Source organism: Mandrillus leucophaeus, unplaced genomic scaffold (assembly GCF_000951045.1).
Source record: "Mandrillus leucophaeus isolate KB7577 unplaced genomic scaffold, Mleu.le_1.0 Scaffold370, whole genome shotgun sequence".
Classification (NCBI taxonomy): Eukaryota; Metazoa; Chordata; class Mammalia; order Primates; family Cercopithecidae; genus Mandrillus; species Mandrillus leucophaeus.
The window spans coordinates 395,121-417,804 of NW_012103921.1; the positions used below are offsets into that span (position 1 = coordinate 395,121).

General features: G+C 53.4%; 1 protein-coding gene across 1 annotated transcript in view; it reads left to right on the top strand.

The window, feature by feature from the left end:
- HSPG2 (heparan sulfate proteoglycan 2) overlaps positions 1 to 22,684 on the top strand; it is a 142,339-nt gene that overhangs the window by 24,290 nt on the left and 95,365 nt on the right. Inside the window, exon 3 of the mRNA XM_011990146.1 lies at positions 15,120 to 15,257. Coding sequence (XP_011845536.1) covers positions 15,120 to 15,257 — 138 coding nt within the window. The remainder of the gene's footprint in view (positions 1 to 15,119; positions 15,258 to 22,684) is intronic.

Below are 22,684 nucleotides of genomic sequence, written 5' to 3' on the forward strand. Positions count from 1 at the left end.
CGGCATGGGGCTAATCCAGGGGGACCACCTGTCGGGACCCTGCGTGGGGCCGGGGACGGGATTGGCCCGCGTGGGAGCCCGTGGGTCTCTCGGCCACGTTGCCGAGTGTCGGAGTCTCGCTGGGCATGGTCCGGCCTACCATTCCTGGGGACCAGGAGGGGAAACTTTGAGCAGGGTGGGAACTTGGCAGGACAAGGGAACCCTTCTGCGCCAGCTTGGCAGAAGGGCCACTCAGTGGTGATGGGGACCCTATGAGTCTCGCTGAAACTTTACCACGCCGTCTATCACCTGGGGGAGCTTGGAGCCAGGTAGGCACAAGCAAAACTTTTGGGACAGAGCTGAAGCTTGTGTGGAACACCCACGGGCCTTGGAGTCATACAGCCCAAGAGTTGAATCAATCCCTGCCTTTCACTGAGTAACTGTGACCTGGGGCAAGCTAGTTAACCTCTCTGAGGCCAGCCCCACGTGGGTCAAAGGAACTCAAAATACACGGCCTCAAAATACATAGCTGCAGGGCGCTGCTGGACCTGGTGGAATGAGCTGCAAAGTGTGTGGGGAAGCGATGCAGTGCACCCTTAGGGGACCCGAGTTCCCCAGCTTTCCTCTTCGCAGGTCTCCTAGAGGCAGGGAGAGGCCTGCCCTTGCAGTCTAGTCCCCTACTCTGAGCTTAGGTGGAGGAAAAGGGAATTCTAGGTTCAGGAATCCTGAGGCTTAGAAGGCACTTGGCCAGTAGAGGCCCTGAGGACCTGAGTGAACTTGAGGAGGACTGGGCGGGGTCAATGGGCAGGGAGCTAGTGGCAGATGTGGGTGGGGGCACATCTGGGGAGCCGAGCCTACCGTGGGGAGCCACAGAGCCAACCCCACTCTGTTTGAGGTGCTCCTAGGCAGTCCGCATACCTGCCCCCCTGTTCTCTGAGCCAAGACAGGGACTTTTCTAACCAGGCTGGTGTTTACCCAGGGACTGCCTGCCTGGCCTCACCTTGCCGGCTTTGTCGCACCTCTGCCCTCCTGAGTCACTCGTCATCCACCCACCCAGACCTGGCTCCTCACTGCTCTTGCCCCACCCACCCAGCACTTCTCCTCCCCCACCCCCACTCTGGGCAGCCTCCTCTGTTGTCCTCCTGTTTCAGCCTCTCACCCCGAAATATTCAGCAGGGCCATCCAGTAGCTCCCTAGTCTTGACCTGAACTTGCACTCCCAGCCCTGACTTTTACTTTTCCCAAGGCACCAACTTAGCACGTGGGATGTTTTCCGAGGCCCAACGGTCTTTCCTGACCTTCCCCCAGCTCTGCCCCCTGATGAGGGGCTCCTCCGTGCCTCCGTGCCCAGGCGCGGTAGGATGGCGATGGGTGGAGTTGTTTGCTGTGTGCATGAGGAATTTCCACAGACATTCCTGGACCGCGGCAGATCATCTCATTCACTTGTTCATTCAACAGATAATCACTGAGCGACATTCCATGGCAGTCACCGGGAGTACAGGGGTTCGTTCTTTGGGCAGATATTTGCCATGCACCTACTGTGTGCCAGTGAACCAATGAACCTGGTGCGGTGCTAGGGGCTGGGGTGGTGTGGACCAGCAAGGACAGGCCCTGTCTGTGCCTTCCCAAAACTCACAGGCTGGTGGACTGTAATTTAGACAAATAAACAGGCAGCTCCAATCCTGTGGGATTAGAGAGCCTTCTCAGCAACACATGGATGGTCGCTGTCCCACCCCAGGCTGCTGGTGGTGGGCTGGAAAGAGCTTGGCCCCTGAAGTCTCTTTATAAAATTCTTTTCAAAAAGTTTCTCAGGCCGGGTGCGGTGGCTCATGCCTGTAATCCCAGCACTTTGGGAGGCCAGGGCGGGCGGATCACGAGGTCAGGAGTTCGAGACCAGCCTGGCCAACATAGTGAAACCCCTTCTCTACTAAAATACAAAAATTAGCCAGGTGTGGTGGCATACGCCTGTAGTCCCAGCTACTCGGGAGGCTGAGGTAGGAGAATCACTTGAACCCGGGAGGCGGAGGTTACAGTTAGCGAGACCACACCATTGCACTCCAGCCTGGGTGACAGAGTGAGACTCCATCTCAAAACAATAAAAAGTTTTTTGGGGGCTGGGTGTGGTGGCACACGCCTGTAACCCAGCACTTTGGGAGACCGAGGCAGGCAGATCATGAGGTCAGGAGTTCGAGACTAGCTTGGCCAGCACAGTGAAACCCTGTCTCTACTAAAAATACAAAAAATTAGCCAGGCATGGTGGCACGTGCCTATAGTCCCAAGTACTCAGGAGGCTGAGGCTGCAGAATTGCTTGAACCCGGTGGGCGGAGGTTGCAGTGAGCTGAGATCATGCAACTGCACTCCAGTCTGGGTGACAGAGCAAGACTCCATCTCAAAAAAAAAAAAAAGAGGGCGTCACACTTTGTTGCCCAGGCTGGTCTCAAACTCCTGGCCTCAAGTGATCCTCTCGCCTTGGTCTCCCAAAGTGTTGGGATGACAGGCATGAACCACCATGCCTTGTCTTCCCCTGAAGTCTTATAGACCCAAGGTTGAGTCTCAGGGCTGCCGTTTCTGGCTGTGTGATCTGGGGCAAATTCCTCTCTCAGCCTTAAAGTTTCCACATCTGTACAGTGGGGTTGAGGAGTTTGTTGCAAGTCAAAAATGAGGTCAATTCCTAGCCCAGGGTCCCAGCACGCCTTGGACCCTCCTTGCCTGCTGCCCTTTCTCTCCTCTGCCCTTCAGTTCAGTCCGGAGCCAGTGGCAGATGGGGAAGGGTTGGGCACAAGAGCAGGATGAGATGGGCCTTAGGGAGCTCAAGACCTCCCCAGGACGGGGGACAGGACCGTAGGAAGCTGGTCTGTGATTAAGTGTGGGTGTAATTTCAGCTGTTGGGAGGTGAGGAGGCTTGCTGGAGGTGGGGGCTGGGCCTGGGTGACTCGGCAGGCCTTGGCCTGCTGACCCCTTTGGGGCGGACCTGCAGGGGACAGGCGTCTTGAGGGAGCCGGTGGTGATTAAGGTGTTTTCCAGGGCCGAGGAGGGAAGTCGCTGAGATACCTGTTTCCTGCCTCAGCTGGATTTCCTCGCTGGGGAGGCTGCCAGCTGAACTGGAGGAGCCTCCCCTTCCTGGCGGTCGCTCAGCCCTCCCCTCCGCGCAGCCAGCTGCTCTGTCCCCCGACACTGGCCTACTCCATACCTGCAGCCAGGACAGGATGGGGTTTGGAGTGTGTCCTGGACTTTCCTGGAGGGAAGGAGGGCAGGTTGCGGGTCTGTCTGCGGGGTGGAGGCTGGAAGGGGCGGAGATGGACCACCCCCCATCCCTTAGGCCCAGTTCCCCGTGTCTGGGGAGTTGTGGCCCCTGCCTGGCTTGGCCCGGGCCTGTTCTCAGGCTGAGTGCAGACAAGTTGGGATCTGTGGGTCTGAGGCCCTGCCCGGGAGACGGTGGAAAGAAGGTGGCAGAAGGTGACTGGGTTCAGGGCCTGGAAGACGTGTGAGCAAAGTAGAGAGGAAGGAGCTCTTGAGGTGCCAGACTGAATGGTGACAAAGTAATACGGGTACTTCATACTTACCCAGCACCCACTGTCTGCTCTGAGTTTCTCAGCGAATCCTCCCATTCACCTGTGTTTCCTGCTCACCACCTCCCTGCGGTGCTCAGAATTAGGTCCCAGCCCCTGACTTAATACAGCCTACGAGGCCCTGCAGGACCCGGCCTCCTGCCACCTGCCCCTCTCAAACTCCTCCAGCTACACCGGTCTTTTCCTTTTTCTTTTCTATTGTTTGTTATTTTTTTTTTGAGACAGGGTCTCACACCGTCACCCAGGCTGGAGTGCAGTGGCACAGTCACAGCTCACTGCCGCCTCGACCTCCCAAGCTCAGGTGATCCTCCCACCTCAGCCCCCTGAGTAGCTGGGACTACAGACACCCTCCTCTACGCCTGGCTAATTTTTGTATTTTTTATAGAGACAGAATTTTGCCATGTTCCCCCAGGCAGGTCTCAAACTCCTGGGCTCAAGTGATCCACCCCCGTCGGCCTCCCAAAGTGTTAGGATTATAGGCGTGAGCCACTGCACCCAGCCTTTTCTTTTCCAATGAATATACAAGTTTAAAACAAATAGAGATGGGGTCTCATTATATTGCCCAGGCTGGTCCCGAACTCTTTAACTCAAGCTATCCTCCCACCTCGGCCTTCCGAAGTGCTAGGATTACAGGCATGGGCCACCTCGCCTGACCGTTCTTGTTTCTTGAGCATGTGAAACACATTCCCACCTTAGGGTCTCTGCGTCTGCTGTTCCTTCTGCCTGGAACACTTGTCCCTGTAATATCCACGTGACCCGCTCCCTCTCCTTCTTCAGGTCCTTACCACTCTGCCCATAATGGCTGTCTCCTTAAACTGCTTTATTTTTGTTCTCACAATCGTCTGACCTGTATTTGTCTGTATTTGTTTATGTGTTTGTCTGCCTCCTCCTGCTCAGTTTAAGTTCCATGAGAGCAGGATCTCATCTGTTTTTGTCCACTGCTGTGTCTTTAGCACCTGGCAGGTAGTAAATGCTTAGTGAATATATTTATTGAATGTTTTAAGCTATAGCTACTAACCTGATCCCCATTCTCTAAGCAGAGGACATTGAGGCACTGAGAGGTTACGTAACTTGCCCAGTGGCTTACATATCCACACACTCAGAGATGCTATGAGCCAAGTTTTGAATCCAGACGAAGCTCTCCTAATCACTCCACCTACTGCCCCATGTGCGTGTAATGGGCAGTCAGTAGATATTGCTACAACTTGTCACTGATGTTGATTAAGAACTCTGGTCTCAAGTAGTAAAGGGGCTACCTCAGGCAAGGAATATCAGGATTGGCTTGGGAACAGAAGCTCTTTAGTGTGGGTGTGCCTCAGTGTCCATGGGGTCTCCTGGGGATGCCTGTGCCTGGGCTGGGGAAGCCTAGGAACTAAACTCTAGGGTGGTCATTTTTAGGTTTGTTAATTCATTAGCGTCCTCTTCAGATATTCCCCGGGACTCTACAGGGAGTGGAATTTATCCAGGGGCTTTTAGCCTGAGTGGGCCAGGCTGGCCCTGCCTAGTGTGGGAGGTCAGAGGCCCCTGCCCCTGCCATGCTGCTGGTGGGGGAAGGGGAAGAGCACCCTCCTGGTTGTCCTGCATGGAGCCTGCCCTGTTTTTTTCTGGCTGTTCCCTGGGGGCTCAAGGTTTAGCATGAGTCTGCACAGCTTCAAGGGCTGCCTGGCCTTGGGGTGAGAGGCTCAGGAGGGAGGGCAGGAGGGCCTGCCCAGGCTATGGAAAGATCTGGAGCAATGATTCAGAGGCCACTTGGAGGCCAGACGTGTGGGATCTGCACCCTCAGACCACTTGGGGTATATGGGAAGGGTTCCCAGCCCTGGCCTGTTGCCCCCCTCCCCTCCACCCAATCCAGTCCCAGCTGCAAGGGGTCAGGCTGGAGGAGGAAGTGAATATGACTCGGTTCCCCGGCAGCTTCCCAAGGATCTGCTGGGCCCACCTCTCCCCGTCCCAGGGCCTACCCTGGCCTTTCCCTCCTCTCGCTCCTGCTCCTGCCAAGAAGAGGGAGGCTGCACCGAGGGTCCCGGCCCTGCTGGAATGTTGCCTCAGCCTGGGCCTTGGCCTCTTTGGCCCTGCCACCCCCTCCTGCTCCCAGGGCCAGCTGCCCCAGCGCCCAGAGCTGGCTGACTGAAACCCAGAAGTATGTGTGGAACTCACTTCGCGGGGAGCCGCCGGCCTCACTGCCCAGCCCGGTGGCGTCAGGGCTGTGTCAATAGCAGCCTTGAGAGGGGTGTGGCTCGTGGCTGCTGGGGGTGGCTGGGTTGGGGGTGCTGTCATGAAAGCCCCGAGAACAAGGTGGCTCTTTGAGGCCTGGGAATGTGGGGCCTTTGAGTCTCGCTGCCCCCAGAACCACCCTCCCTTCCCTTCCATGATGCTCATCTGTGCCAGGCCTGTAGGGACCTCAGAGCATCCCTGGGGGCATCTGTGGCATCCTGAGATAGCCTTAGGACCAGCTCCTAGCTCCTGACCAGAGCCCATTCCCTGAGCCATGGAGGAGGGTGTTCTGTTGCTCTGGGTTTTAGGGGAGTATCTGGTGCACAAAGCCTTACAGAGTGTATTGAATGAATGAATGAACAAATGATGTATGTAATTAAGCATTTGTTAAAATTCATTTCACAGGCCGGGCGCGGTGGCTCACGCCTGTAATCCCAGCACTTCGGGAGGCCAAGGCGGGTGGATCACGAGGTCAGGAATCGAGACCATCCTGGCTAACACGGTGAAACCCTGTCTCTACTAAAAATACAAAAAATTAGCCGGGCGTGGTGGTGGGTGCCTGTACTCCCAGCTACTCGGGAGGCTGAGGCAGGAGAATGGCATGAACCCAGGAGGTGGAGCTTGCAATAAGCCAGGATTGCACCACTGCATTCCAGCCTGGGCGACAGAGCAAGGCTCTGTCTAAAAAAAAAAAAAAAAAAATCATTTCACAAATATCTGTGGGGCATCTTCTATGTTAATTTATTTGTGTCTGACTGTGTTCTAGATCGTTTTTTGTTTTTTTGTTTTTGAATGGTGTCTCACTCTGTTGCCCAGGCTGGAGTGCAGTGGTATGATCTCGCCTCACTGCAACCTCTGCCCCCCAGGTTCAAGAGATTCTTCTGCCTCAGCCTCCTAGGTAGCTGGGATTATAGGCGCACACCACCATGTCCAGCTAATTTTTGTATTTTTAGTAGAAATGGGGTTTCACCATGTTGGCCAGGCTGGTCTTGAACTCCTGACCTCAAGTGATCCGCCCACCTTGGCCTCCCAAAGCGCTGGGATTGCAGGCATGAGCCACCGCACCCGGCCTGTTCTAGATCTTGAGGTTACCTCAGAGAATAAAAATGTCAGATTCCTTTCTCTCATGTCACTTGCATTATAGCTAGTGCAGAAAGACAGACAATAAATGAAATACAACAGGTGGTGACAAGTGCTCAGAAGAAAAAATAAAACAGGGAAGAGGGCAGTGAGTGATGAGGCGGGGTAGGGTGGGGTGGTAGGAAAAGCCTCTGATAAGATAAATTTGAACTGAAGGAGACCTGAAGTAAATGAGCGGGTAAGCCTCGCAGATATCAATGGAAAGGGCATTCCAGGCAGAGGGCACAGCTAGTGCAGAGGCCCAGAGGTGGGAGTGTCCTTGGCATGTCTGTGGAAAAGCAAGGAGGCCCGTGGGGCTGGAGCAACATCAGTGAGGGGGAATGTGGTGGACACAGCAGGCAGGGGGGTGGCAGAGGGTGATTGGCAGAGCCTTGGCCATGGGAAGGACCTTGGATTTGCGCCTGAGTGAATTGAGAAGTCACTGAAGGGGCCTGGTGTTACATAGGATTGCTCTGGCTGCTGTGTGGAGAGGAGCACCGGGAGGGTCCAGGGGAAAGGCAAGGAGGCCGTGACCCAGGACAGACGATGGGAGCTCGAGCCAGGACCACAGAAGTGGGAGGTGGTTGAATCCCCAGTACATTTTGAAGATGGGTCACCAGGATTTGCTAGTGGGTTGGATGTGGGGTGGGACGGAAAGAGAGGAGTCCGAGATGCCTCCACAGTCTTTGGCTTCAGCATCCCAAAGGATGGAGCTGCCACTACCTGAAATGGGAGAACTCCAGGAGGAGCTGGCTTAGGAGGAAGATCAAGAATGGCAGGAGATGGAGTCCAGAATTCTCAGAACAGTTAATTTATTTTGTGTCTTCTCTTATGATCTTTTGTTTGGACAATAAGAATTCTTAAAAAAAAAAAAGAAAAAGGGGGCAGGTGGGCCAGGAGTGGTGGCTCACACCTGTAATCCCAACACTTTGGGAGACCAAGGTAGGAGGCTCACTTGAGCCCAGGAGGTGGAGGCTGCAGTGAACCATGATCTTGCCACTGTACTCCAGCCTGGGTGATAGAGCAAGACCCTGTCTCTTAAAAAAAAAAAAAAAAAAAAAAAAAAAAGAGAGAAAAAGAATGGAAAGTGATGGAGGGGACAGCGTGGGTGGGGGTTGGACTGGCTCACATGCCTGGCAATCATCCCTCTACCCATTTCCAGCCAGGAGCTCCCCCGTCCCCGCCCAAGCTGGGGCCTCTGCATTGGCTTGTGGTGTAGGTGGAGGAGATCTTGCTTAGTGTTCATTTGTGGAGTTGCAGACTCTGCCTTAGAACTCCACAGCCGGAGCTCATGGCTTATAGGTTTATTCTTACCCCCTCATCTAGAGTGGAAGCTCCATGAGGGCAGGGACTTGGCTTTGTTCATTGCTGTTTGCCTGGTGCTAGGCAGATAGTAGGTGAACACGTTAAAAATTCAAATGAGGTGGCTCACAACCTGTAATCCCAGCACTTTGGGAGGCCGAGGCAGGCGGATCATCTGAGGTCAGGAGTTCGAGACCAGCCTGACCACCATGAAGAAATCCCATCTCTACTAAAAATAATAGTAAAAAAAAAAAATCAGCCAGGCATAGTGGCGCATGCCTGTAATCCCAGCTACTCAGGAGGCTGAGGCAGGAGAATCAATCACCTGAACCCGGGAGGCGGAGGTTGCAGTGAGCCGAGATCACACCATTGTACTCCAGCCTGGGCAACAAGAGCAAAACTCCGTCTCAAAAAAAAAAAAAAATTCAAGTGAATAAAGGATGGGCGCAGTGGCTCACGCCTGTGATCCCAGCACTTTGGGAGGCCAAGGCAAGCAAATCACTTGAGGTAAGGAGTTCGAGACCAGCCTGGCCAATGTGGTGAAAGCCCATCTCTACTAAAAATAAAAAAAAGTTAGCTGGGTGTGGTGGTGCATGCCTGTAGTCCCAGCTTTCGGGAGGCTGAGGCAGGAGAATCGCTTGAACCTAGGAAGTGGAGGTTGCAGTGAGCTGAGTCATGCCATTGCACTCCAGCTTGGGCGTCATAGGGAGACTCTGTCTCAAAACAACAAACAAACAAACAAAAAAATTCAAGTGAACAAATTAATGGCTTTGAGGAAGCCAGCAGGCCAAGAAGGGCCAGGTTCCTTGCTGAGATTGGAAAGGGGCGTGCTCTGGCCCCTGTACTTGGGAGCTGCCTGCCCAGCCATGCTCTCTGCAGGGCCTCAGAAGATGTGGGACAAGCTGGGATGACCACTCTGCCATTTTTGACTTGTCTGTGTCCTCACTGGTTTCAGAGCCCCTTCTCTGGGCACTATGGTCAAGGGAAAGATGTGGGCTCAAAAGGCCCTGCCTTCACGTCTTGGCCCAGCCCTGACTGACTCTGTGACCTTGGGCAAGTTGCTTTACCTCTCTGAGCCTCAGTCAACTGTGAAATGGGGAGGCCTGCTTCCTGGTGGTTGTGAAGTCTCAGTGCCTGGAATGCGGCAGGTATTTGACACTCTGTGATTGCGCTAAGTCTTGTTCCTGCTAAAGGCAAGGCCGGTGGAGTATCTGAGGCAGGGTTCCCAGGGCCCAGCTGGGCACGCCTTTTCTATGACCCAGGTCCTGTACTAGGCTTGTTGAATGAATGGTTGTGTAAGGGATTGTCCATTCCCTGGGCCTCTTTCTCAGTCTCAGAGCTCCGGGTGTAACTGCCTCTGATCTGCCACTGCCCCTCCTTCCTCTACCGAGGCCGCAGCTGTAGGACAGAGTCCACCCTTCCACCCTGATTGCTCCTTCCTGGACTGGGAGAAGGAGGGGGGCACACCCCAGGGTGTGGCCTGGGAAAGGCTGGAGCCTTTGGACGCCTTGTCCCCTTCCCAGATGTGTGCAGTTGGTGGGCTCTGAGCAACAGGAGATGTGGCCAAGTGGCTCCCAGGGGTGCAGAAAGGATGTTCATGCATCCTGAGGGTAGCGACGGCGGGAGGGTGGGGGACGTCCTGGGACCCCATCCTAGCCCTATCCCTGCTCCAGCCTACACTGGAAGAGGCAGGACCTTGCCTGGGAAGCTCTGGGCAAACCCGTAGTTGGTCCTTACTTGGTGGGGTGTGGGGCTGCTTGACTCTGAATCTGGCTCCCGTGGGCTCAGAGAAACAGCAGGACTCAGGAGAGAGAGACACACAGGCCTGGTGATCTCGCCCCACCCCCTCCTATGCTTTGGGTTTGGGCTGTGGGTTAGAGATGTGTCCCCTCCCCACCAGGCGGGTCACACCTAGGTGTTTTTTAACGTTTGGCCTCTTTCCCCATCTTTCTCCCATTCCAGTCAGTGGGGAAGGGGAGGCCTGGCTGGGGCCTGAGCCTGGGGAGGACTTCAGAGGTGGCCTTGGGTCACCCCACAGATGCTTCTCCACGGGTGGGGCTGGGATTCCCAGCTGCCTCTGGCCCCTTCCCAGCCCACCTCCGGGTCCCTGCCCCCACCTTCCCACTCCCCGCGCCTGCCCATGTCTCTCTCCCAGGAAGCCAGCTCCGGCCCCCACCTCCTGGTCCTGGGCTCCCCTCCTAACTAACCCCAGCTGACTCAACCCTCTCCTTGTTTGGCGTTTCCAATTTTCAAATAGTTGGGAACTGGGATCATGCCTCTTCTTGGAACCCTCGCTGGGCTGGATGGATTGAAATTCTGGCCTCATAAATCCCAGCCCTAGTGGCCTCTACTCTATCATTTTTTTTTTTTTTTTTTTGAGACCGAGTCTCACTCTATCTCCCAGCCTGAAGTGCGGTGGTGCCATCTCGGCTCACTGCAACCTCTGCCTCCTGGATTCCAGCGATTCTCTTGCCTCAGCCTCCAGGGTAGCTGGGGTTATGGATTACAGGCATGCACCACCACACCTGACTAGTTTTTGTATTTTTAGTAGAGTCGGGCTTTCACTATGTTGAATAGGCTGGTCTCGAACTTCTGACCTCAGGTGATCCACCCGCCTCAGCCTCCCAAAGTGCTGGGATTACAGGCATGAGCCACCACGCCCAGCAGCCTCTATCACTTTCATAGCTCTTCATCCTCTCCTGCCTTTTGCCTTCCTATGAGCCTCAGGCCAGAGGAACAGAAACCCAGGAGTTTCCTGGGGACAGACCAGTCTCTTCCCTGTCCTGGGGCTTGCAGGTTCTCCTCCCCAGTGGCCTCAGTCACATAGGTCGCCAGCTAACGTTCCCTGAGTGCTGACACCTTCCCGTTAAAACCGCCACCCTCTTTAGAGCCAAGCCTCCCACTGGGCTCTTGCCAGGCATTATCTCATATAATACTCACAGCAATCTTTTGAAGTTGGCATTATATCTCCATTTTGCAGAATGGGAAACTGAGGCATCAAGAGGGGGAGTTGGGGGCCAGACTTGCACTGGTAATCCCAGCACTTTGGAAGACCTAGGCGGGCAGATTGCTTGAGGCTAGGAGTTCGAGAGCAGCCTGGACAACAAGGTAAAACCCCATCTCCACTAAAAATACAAAAATTAGCTTGGCCTGGTGGCTCATGCCTGTAGTCCCAGCTTCTTGGGAGCCTAAGGCAGGAGAATCGCTTGAACCTGGGAGGTGGAGGCTGCAGTGAGCCAAGACTGTGCCACTGCACTCCAGCCCGGGTGACAGAAAGATACTCTGTCTCAAAAAAAAAAAAAACTAGGGGGAATGGCTGGCCCTTCATCCACCCAGTACATGCCACACCTGGGAATGGAGCCCAGGTTGTCAGACTCCCAAGTCGTCATTGTTTTCCCCAGTGGGTCCAGCCTGTTGTGTCCAGAGAGGGGAATTCTGGGAGGGCTGTGTGGAGAAGGTGGGTCCAGGCTGGCCTTGGCAAAGGGTTATAGGAGGCTGCATGTCTGCCACCTGGGCTTTGCCAGTTCCTGCTTCGCAGACTCAGGTGCCTTTTTGCCCTTTGACTTCCATTTCAACCCAGTGATAATGTTCCTCAGAGAGATGGATGTGGCCTTCCCTTTGACTGAGACCCCTGGGAACCCTGATTCTTCTCAGTTAGGTCCCAAGCTCCCTGTGGGGCCTGCAGGTTTTGCCCTGTTGGGAGTTCAGTGAGTTTTCCTGAGCAGGGCCTGGTCGGAGCCAGCCCTGTGTCTCCCTCATACTGGGGGCTCGAGTGAAATACAAGGCAGAGAAAGAAGCATATGACTCAGCTGCCAGGTGAAATCTACATCCAAGTCCCGCCTTATATTGTTTCAACAGCCCTGTGCAGTGGAAGCTTCAAGAATCCTTCCATCCATCCCTCTGCCCACTCATTTGTTCACATATTCAGCTAGCGCTGCCTGAGGACCTGCTGTGTGCCTGAAATTGCGCTTATTGTTTTATCTGCATTATCAGTCCCCCTGTACAGCTGGGGTTGTGCCTCCATTTCCCAGATGAGAAGTAGCTCAGAGAGCAGGGAATAGTCAGGTGCAGGGGAAGGTGGAAGCTGCCTTCAGCATCCCCAGACCTCCTGGAAGAAGTTGGAGGCACGGTCCCTACTCTCTGGATGCCTTGAATCTTGTTGGAGAGGCAGGACTCATAAGCTGTAAGTGCCCAACACAACTCAAAGTCCAGACAATAGCAGAGTGTCAGGGGAAGGAAAAGACTGATTGGGCATGAGTGATCTGGATGGACTTTCTAGAGGAAATGGGGCTTAAAGAACAAGTCTGATTTGGCTGGTAGAGGAGGAAAGCATTGTGGCAAGGGTCCAGGAGTCGTCCCCATTGTCCCTGGACTCACATTGTCCGCATTGTTGTTGCATGTGCAAGAGCAGGAAGACACTCGCCTGCTGCCAGAGTTGTTAAAGTTGGGAAAGAATAAGAGGAAGTCCCCAAGATAGCTGAGGTGACATTCATTGCTAGTGAGACCAGGGAGGCAAGAGGTTAAGGCCTGGGCATCCACTTGGTCACCAGCCAGCTACCATCCCTCCTCCCTGGGCCTCAGTTTTCCTACTCATAAAATGGGCTCCTTTCTTGCTTGTTGGCCACCTTCCAAGTCAGAAGAAAGGGACCCTGAGTTCTTGGAGAGAACTACTGACTACCCCCAAGAGTTGGTGGCATTCCATTTTCTGGAGCCTGGGGTGGTAGACACCTCAAGGAGCCCACCACATTACCAATCCCATATCTTCCTTCATTGATGCCATTGATTCCTTCCCCTGACGCTCTGCTATTGTCTGGACTTTGAGTTGTGTTGGACACATACAGCTTACAAATCCTGCCTCTCCGACAAGATCCAAGGCATCCAGAGAGTAGTAGGGACCATGCCTCCAATTTCTTCCAGTAGATCTGGTAACGCTGCAGGCAGCTTCCACCTTCCTCTGTGCCTGGCTGTTCCCTGCTCTCTGAGCTACTTCTCATCTGGGAGACGGAGGCATAACCCCAGCTCCCAAGTGCCAGGCTCTGGGCTAGGGAAGATCTGGGAGATCTCTCGAGTCTTTGTGACTTGGTCTCAGCACCCATTGGTGAGTCTGTTTCCCTTGCAATGAGCCTGTGGGAGGAGAGGACCTGGGGGCCAGCTCCCCTGGGTGAGGGCAGGGGGAGGGCCCACAGCAGCAGAGAGAAGAGCAGGCCAATTTTATTATGAGTCTCAGATGAGCTCATGGATGTGCAAAATAGCGAGGGCTATTTATGTTGAGTCTGGTTATTTTATTTTATTTTTTTGAGACATAGTCTTGCTTTGTCACCCAGGCTGAAGTGCAATGGCATGATCTCTGCTCACTGCAACCTCCACCTCCCAGGTTCAAGCGATTCTCCTGCCTCAGGCCTCCCGAGTAGCTGGGATTACAGGTGCCCACCATTAGGCCCGGCTAATGTTTGTGTTTTTAGTAGAGATGGGGTTTCACCATGTTAGTCAGGCTGGTCTCGAACTTCTGACCTCAGGTGATCCGCCTGCCTCAGCCTCCCAAAGTGCTGGGATTACAGGTGTGAGCCACTGTGCCCGGCTGTGTCTGGTTATTTTCATTTAGGAGAAATGGAAGCTGCCCACAGAGCCTAGGTTTGGGGTTCCCTGGCATTGAGTGGATTAAATGAGGGATGCAGTCTTGGGGTGCCTGCTTTTCACTTTCCTCCCTTTTTTTTCTCTCCCTAACTCCTGGGGTGGGGGTGGGGGCGGGATGGGGGAAACAGGTCAGCTCAAGCCTGGATTCCACTTGAGGACATGGGAGGAAATGGGAGGAAAGGGTTAATTAAGTCAGTCTGGCTTCCCACCTCCCTGGTAGGGGTCGAGGAGGGGGGACAGGGATGGCTGGGGCAGGAATGTGTGATAAGATCAAAGCTTTCAGTCGGCCTGGGCCCCACCTCTGGTTTCACCTGAGCAATTGAAGGGAATTCTCTAGCTGGGAGGACTGTGGCCTCCTAGGCAGGGGGGTTTTAGGCAGGGCCACCTTCCTCCAAGAGGCCCCACCTCACGTTGGCTTCAGGTGCTTCCTCCTTCCCCCTACACTTCCCCCTCATCTCCCAGAAGAACCACCTTGTGCCCTGACAGGTACTAGAAGCCCCAGGGGCCACCTTTACTTGGTGCTTCAAATTGGGGGGGATGCGCCCTCTCTAGCAACAGGCCTCTCTCCTGCTCCCTCCGCTGCCCTCTCATAGTTGGGGTTTCTAAGCCCAGGACACTTGGTTTTAGAAAGACCAGGAGGACCCTGGCTAAGGAGCTGAAAGGCTTCAGACAGCCCAGAAAAGAGCCCAGAGCCTCCTTGCTGTGGCTGTTAGCTCCCGTCCGTCAATTCTGCACCGTTTCATTCTGCAGGTTGTACTTTGGGACAGTGTCGTGGGCAGGAGGCATAGTCCTGAGACCTGTCCTAGCTTCATCACTTATTGCTGTGTGACCCTGGGCTGGTGGGTTCACCTTTCTGAGCCTCCTCTGTCAGGTGGGAATGGCAATTCCTACATTGCAGGGTTTTGGTGAAGATTAGAGATCATATAAATAGCCTATAGCCAGAATAGGCAGTTGATAAATAACAGGAGCTATTATTTTGTGATTTTATTTTTCCTCCTTCGAGAGGGCCCCTGGTACTTGGTCCTAGATAAACCTCTGCATCTCGGTTCTATTGTGTGTCTCCCTGCAACCCCACCTGCCACCTCACCCGTGCTATGGGAAGGCCCTAAGTCCCAGAGTCCATCCTCTCGTCCAACACTGTTTTCTTACGGGATCTTCATAATGTTGGGAGGGGAGCAAGATGGGAAGGGGTGTGAGTGCAGGGGGCTGAAGGCTCTGTCAATGCCCTCAGGGACCTTCCTTTGGGATAGCAGGTTGAGCCTTCCTGGACAGCCGGTGGTCCAAGGTTTCCCTCTCCACTGCCAGAGGCCTCACCAGGCCAGCTGGGCTACAGAAGTGGCCCCAGGAGGCACTCAGTGGGGAGAAGCGGATGCTGGGGGTGCCGCAGCCCGGGCTTCTGCCTGCTGTCCGCGCTGGCTCTGCCCTGGTTAATGATTACTCTGGGTGAGTGGGAGAGCAGAGGAGGGGGCCCTCCCAGCCCCCTTAACCACTGGTTGCACCCGAGGTATGTCAGTAGTCCAGTGTTCCCTGCTTTAATGTGGCAGCCTGCTCTGGGGTGCGTGGGGCAGGGAAGCAGGGGCTTGGAGTCACATATTGACAGGCTGCTTGTGCACCTGGGGTCCTGGGGACAGTCTTAGGGCCCACAGGATCTAGGTGCAATGTGAACTCTGGTATAATAACAGGCCCTGTGGTTTGGTGGCAGCTGTATGAACAGACCCTGCAATAATACACGAGGCAAGCAAGCCCCTTCTAGCTCAGAAAATCCTGCACTCTTCCTCTCCCAGGCTCAGACCCTGCACAGTAGTCCTGGTGTGATGATTAGCCTCTTTGGGGCAGCTGGTCTTGGCTTCCAACCCCCCAACTCTGCCAGTTCTGGGCTGTATGACCTTGGGCAAGTCACTTTACCTTTCTAAGGGGCTGCTTCCTTATCTGAAAGAAGAGAATGCTAATCCCTACTTTGCAATGGCAGCAAGCCACTGGGAGGGAGGTATTTAGTTCACAATTAATACCTGGGGAATGGCAGCAATTGTTATATTACCATCATAGTTTTTGTTATTAGTAGAAAGGGAAATTGAATCTTGTCTTGGGTAACCAGGGCGACAGTGGCCGTTGGGGATGAGCTGGAAGATTTGCAGGGGGAGGAGTGGGGGGGCGGGTGAGGAGGCATAGGCAGATCCCAGACACATGTTTGAAGAGGGCATGTAGGAAAGGGCTGGAAGGATGAAGAGAACAGGGGCTTAGCAGAGATTTCAGGCACGCTGGGCCCACCTTAGACCTCTCAGCCTGGATTCCTCCTTGGGCTGGGTCCTGCGGCTGGCGAAGGCCAAGAGTGGGGGAGGAGGGAGAACTGTTTTATTTTGATAACATTAGGGCATTTTCCCCTCCTGGCGGCTGCTATTTTGAGAGTCCCAGAGAGCAGGGGCTATGGTTAAATTAGGTAATGTTGCTCCAACAGGAATGTGTGAAGCAGTCGGGCTGAGGCTGCGGAGAGGACGGTCAGTTCACTCCATATAAAATTAAACTGCAGCATGGAAAAGAGCAGCTTGGGCCACTTTATAAGGCGATGTGGGGGGAACCACTGGAAGCAGCTGCTAGTGGAGTGAAAGTGATGGCCCAAGGCCTCTTTTTAGAGAGCCTGGGCCTCTGCCCGGAGGCCTGACTGACCCAGCAAGGATCCAGTGACTGGCATGTGGGGCAGGGCTGGGGTGTCTTCAGCTCCACGCCTGTGGCTGCTACTCGAGGCGGGTGGGGTTTAGGGTGGCGTGATGCATGAGAAGGATGGCTTGGCAGACTTGGCCTTGAATCCTGCCTCTGCCTCTTTCTAGCCTTCTGTGCTTGGGCAAAACCCCTCAACGTCACTGGACCTCAGTATTAGCAGCAGTAGAAAAACAGTCCAGCCACCTGTGATCCCAGCACTTTGGGAGGCCAAAGCCAGCGGATCACTTGAGGCCAGGAGTTTGAGACCAGCCTGGCCAACATGGTGAAACCTCATCTCTGCTAAAAATATGAAAATTAGCTGGGTGTGATGGTGCACGCCTGTAATCCCAGCTACTTGGGAGGCTGAGGCAGGAGAATCGCTTGAACCCGGGAGGCGGAGGTTACAATGAGCCAAGGTTGTGCCACTGCACTCCAGCCTGAGCAACAGAGCAAGACTGTCTCAGAAAAGAAAAAACAGTTCCAGTCCCTTAGGAGAGTTTTTTTTTTTTTTTTTTTTTTTTTTTTGAGACCGAGTCTTGCTCTGTCACCCAGGCTGGAGTGCAGTGGCGCGATCTCGGCTCACTGCAACCTCCGCCTCCCAGGCTCACACCATTCCCTTAGGAGAGTTTCTTATAGATCAAATCACAAGAAACAAAGGCATAGCTCACTTTTATGGAGGGCCTACTGCGTGGCAGTCATCCCTTTATGTCCTTATAGCTCCAAGGGTGGTCTAGACACTAGCAGCCCGGGCCTCAGCTGGGATCTTGTCAGAAATGCAGAGTTTCTGGCCCCCCTTGGACCTACTGACTCAGAATCTGCATGCCGACCAGATCTCCAAGTGACTCATGTGCTTGTCAAAGTTGGAGAAGGGCTGCTTTCCGTCTGCTGTCTCATTTCATCCTGAAAACCGCCCCTGGAGAGATGACCGCCATAGAAACTCCGTCAATGATCATACTCTTCCCAGATTCTTCCCCTCTTCCCTTTTTTTGGTCCAGGTGGGGGTTCAGCGAAGAATAGGGTGTCAAAATCCCTGACAGGACTGGAGAAAGTTGAGAGTATTACCTGCTTTTGAGACTTTTTTTTTCTTTTTTCTTTTTTTTTTTTTTTGAGACAGGGTCTTGCTCTGTCCCCCAGGCTGAAGTGCAATGGTGTAATCTTGGGTCACTGCAACCTCTGCCTCCCAGGTTCAAGCAATTCTCCTACCTCAGCCTCCCAGGTAGCTAGGATTACAGGTGCCCGCCACCACGCCCAGCTAATTTTTGTATTTTTAGTAGAGACAGGGTTTCACCATGTTGGCCAGGCTGGTCTCGAACTCCTGACCTCAGGTGATCCGCCAGCCTTGGCCGCTCAAAGTGTTGGGATTACAGGCGTGAGTCACCGCCCCCAGCCCCTTTGAGTGTTAATCACACTTTCTTGTCTCCTTTCACCTGCAGTCTCGGCACAGCCGGACAAAGGTCATCTCCCCAAAGTCGTTCCATGCTGCTTGTCTGGGGAAAGATGGGGGCTGGAAAGAGGTTCTCTACTGACATGGCCTGTGGGACAGGGAGCAGCCATTGCTCTATAGATCAGAGGAGAGGGGAGGAGCCCAGTGGGGAGGGGAGTCAGAGAGGGGCGGCGCTGGGCTTAGTTAGGGTCCCCCCCACCTATCACTGGTACATCTGGGACAGATACAGTCTAGCAGCAAATATTTGGAGAACGCTGACTATGTGCTCAGCCCTGGGGAAGTCTCCTCAATTTCCCCTAATTCTGTAGACCTTTATTATTCAGAAAAAAACTCCACAACTGTTAATACAGTTTATTTAGTAGCTAGCATGTGCCACACACTATACTGAGCACTTGAGTTGCATTAGCTCTTTGATCTATTTAATTTCACCATCACTTCCCTCCTATATAAAATGAGGATAGTAATAATAATACGGATCTTGTGGGGTTGTTATGAAGATAACTCAATGTTTGTCAAGTACCCGGCACACAGTGTTAAATAAATATAGTAAGTACAAATAATCTTCCAATAAGGTAGGTACTGTTATTGTCCCACCCCTCCTTTTTTTCTCCCCCCCCCGCAGAGTCTCACTTTGTTGCCCAGACTGGAGTGCAGTGGCACCATCTTGGCTCACTGCAACCTCCTCCTCCCAAGTTCAAGTGATTCTCCTGCCTCAGCCTCCCAAGAAGCTGGGACTACAGGTGTGCACCCCCACACCCTGCTAACTTTTGTATTTTTAGTAGAGACAGGGTTTTATTATGTTGGCCAGGCTGGTCTCGAACTCCTGACTTCAGGTGATCCGCGTGCCTCGGCCTCCCAAAGTGCTGGGATTACAGACGTGAGCCACCGCGCCCGGCCTATTGTCCCCCTTTTACAGAGGTACACATTGAAGTTCAGAGAAGAGAAGGGTCTGGACTCCTATCCTGGGATCACAGGAGACTCGGGAAGAGCCATAAGAAATTGAGTCCCCAAACTTATAAGCCAATATTATCATTCAGTTCAACATAGTATTTGTTTGTTATCCCCTAGCTGCTGGACATTAGGAAGTATCTAAAGGTTTTATATATATGTATATATTTATGTTTAAAAGATGAAAAAAACTTGGTGTCTGTCCCCAAGGAGCTTTGGTTCCAATAGGAGAGAAGAGACATTAACTCAAGTGATTATGATTTAAGACTGAATCTCTAGTGTTTTGAGGTACAAATTAAATCCACATACTTGTAGGGAGAAGGATGTCTTTATAGGGGTTCCAAAAAGTCTTTATTATGGAGGTGGTGATTGAGTGGGCCTTGAAAGATGGATAGATTAGCTGGAGGGGCATGGGGAACAGCATTCCAGGAAGAGGGAACTGCTTGACTAAAGGCCTAGAGGCAGGCAGATGTGCCCTGTGTTACCCTGAGTGGGTGTCGCCCAGTTCTTAGGAGCCTCAGGGGGCTGATAGGGTCAGGGTAGCCAGGTGGAGAAGGCCAAGCCCAGCTTTTTGACCATTGAAGATTCCTGGTGTTCTTAAAGACATGGCTTCTCGACCAGCTGGGATTATTCCATCCCCATTCTGCCCTGTCTTATTTATTTATTTATTTATTTATTTTTGAGACAGGATCTTGCTCTGTCACCCAGGCTGGAATACAGTGGCATGATCATGGCCCACTGCAGCCTTGACCTCCTGGACTCAAGTGATCCTCCCATCTCAGCCTCCCGAGTAGCTGGGACCACAGGCACACACCACCACACTTGGCTGATTTTTGTGTTTTTCATGGAGATGGGGTCTTGCCGTGCTGCTGAGGCTGGTCCCAAGCTTCTTGGGCTCAAGCAATTCACCTGTCTCAGCCTCCCGAAGTGCTAGGATTACAGGCATGTGCCACCGCGCCCAGCCATTCTGCCCTTTCTTAGTGTCAAAAAATCAAAGACCTTTGTAAACAGGCGGTCAGAACTTCTGGTCAGTGTGTGATAACTGGTGTAGCTGACAGAATTCAGGCCAAAAGCAGACAGACTTAATGTCTTGATTAACGAGGCAGCCTTATCACCACACATGTTCGATTTCCGTTAGCTGTTTCCAGCGTTGACAATAACCGTGGGTGGGGAGCCCTGTGGCAGGGCCAGGCCTGGTTCTGATTTTGCCTCTGCGGCCTACAGCTATGCAGCCTTGGCAAACCTCAGTTTCCTCCTTTGTAAAATGGAGATAGCTCCACCTCCAGGCTTGACCTAGGATCAATTATGGCATAATCTGCACTGTCTGATATGGTAACTGCTAGTCACACATGACTATTTCATGCAAAATTTAAAATTAAATAAAGTTTTAAATAAAAATTCAGTTTCTCTTTTTTTTTTTTTTTTTTTTTTTTTTTGAGACAGAGTCTCGCACTTTCGCCTGGGCTGGAGTGCAATGGCGTGATCTCGGCTCATTGCAACATCTGCCTCCTGGGTTCTCGCAATTCTCCTGCCTCAGCCTCTGGAGTAGCGGGGATTACAGACACACACCACCACACCAGCAAATTTTTTGTATTATTTATTTATTATTATTATTATTTTTTCTAAGATGGAGTCTCGCTCTGTCGCCCAGGCTGGAGTAGAGTGGCACAATCTCAGCTCACTGCAAGTTCCGCCTCCCAGCTTCATGTCATTCTCCTGCCTCCGCCTCCCAAGTAGCTGGGACTACAGGCACGCAACACCATGCTCTACTAATTTTATTTTTGTGTTACTAGTAGAGATGGGGGTTTCACCGTGTTAGCCAAGATGGTCTCGATCTCCTGAACTTGTGATCCACCCGCCTCGGCCTCCCAAGTGCTGGGATTACAGACGTGAGCCACCGCACCCGGCCAAATTTTTTGTATTTTTAGTAGAGACGGGGTTTCACTATGTTGGCCAGACTAGTCTCCAACTCCTGACCTCATGATCTGCCCGCCTCTGCCTTCCAAAGTGCTGGATTACAGGCGTGAGTCACAATGCCAGGCCTTTTTTTTTTTCTTTTCTTTTTTGAGGTGTAGCCTTGCTCTGTCACCCAGGCTGGCGTGCAGTGGTGTGATCTCAGCTCACTGCAACCTCTGCCTCCTGGGTTCAAGCAATTCTCCTGCCTCAGCCTCCCTAGTAGCTGAGATTACAGGCACCCGCCACCATGCCTAGCTAATTTTATTTTTAGTAGAGATGTGGTTTTACCATGTTGACCAGGCTGATCTTGAACTCCTGACCTCAGGTGATCTGCCCACCTCGGCCTCCCAAAGTGCTGGGATTATAGGTGTGAGCCACCATGCCCAGCAAAAATTCAGTTTCTTGGTGGCACTAGCCGTATTTGAGGTGCTCAGTAGCTATCTTACTGGATGAGTGCAGGCACGCAACATTTCCATTGCACCAGAAAGTTCTGTCGGAAGCGCTGTTTATGTTAATTGCTGGGTATTGCTGGAAGGAGTTGCTGTGGTTATTATCGCTGGTCCCCTGTCCCATATTGAACCGTTCCGACTCTCATTGGTTCTTCTTGCTGCTCCTCTCTCTGCTGGGCCCTTCCTGCTTTCTTCTCAGCAGCCTCTCACTCTCCCTTTGCCTGACCCCACCCATAATGTTAAAAACTCCGTGACTTGCCTTCATCCAGCTCCTCTGCCCCTGTCATTTTCCCACGTGCTCCCTGCAGCCTGTCTGCGTATCTGCCCTTTCAGCTGCTGGCATCTGGAATCTCCATGTCCAGGCTCTGAAATTCCCACTACCCATTCCCAGTGGGAGAGGGGGAGGAGGCCTCCCCTGGCAGTCCCTAGTCCCCAGCTCCCAGCAGAGGTGCCGGCTGCCTGGGCCCCTCAGGGGGGCGGAGATGATGGTTTGTTGTGACGGGGGCAGTGGGCAGCCTGCCCGCTCTAACGCGCCCGTATCAGGGCGCCAAGCGTGCTGTTTGCACTTGGCTGGGCCCCGGGATCTGGCTGGGTGCCCGTGAGGGCTGGCCCGCTTTGGCACCCTTGGTAACAAAAGCCAATCATGGACCCTCCACCTGGTCAGGAACACAAGGAGCTGGTCCTGGGCTGGGCCCTGGGGTGAGGGGCATGTCTGACACCCAGAACCAGAGTGCAGGACAGAGGCTGTGGCTGTGGCTGGGCTCTGGGTGCTGAGTGGGACAAGGCCCAGGCAGGCATAGGCAGGATGTGAGCTCTTGGGGGTCAGGCAGGTCGTTGCTCTGGGTGGTTCGGGGGGCAGGATCTGCACCTGGCATTCACACCTGCCTGGGGAGGAACTTTGGCCTGAGATGCCAGAGAAGCTCAAGGTCACCTCCCAGCACCATACTTTCTCCTCCCCTTCCTTTTGGGCACATCATCTGCGAAGTGGATGAAACAGACATGTCTAGCCCATGAGTGACAAGGACATTGAGGCCCTACAAGGAGATGCAGCTGGTCTGAGATCACATGACCAGTCCCTGGAAGAATCAGAGCTTGGACTCAGACACCTGCGCTTTTCTCCCTTTCTGCCGCTCCCCATGGGAGCTCTGAGGAGAGTCGGATCTGGACACCTGGCTGTGGAGGGTCGGATCCTGGCCCTGCCAGATTCTCCTCCGGGGGATAGAGACAATTACACCTAGCTCTCAGGGCAGTCATGGGGGTTAGATAACCAGCCTCCTGGCTGCTTCCAAAACATTCTGAGGATCCTCCTGCCTCTGGGGTCTTTATAGGCACTGCTCCTGGTGCCTGGGTGCTCTTCCTCTAAGCATGTACCTGAC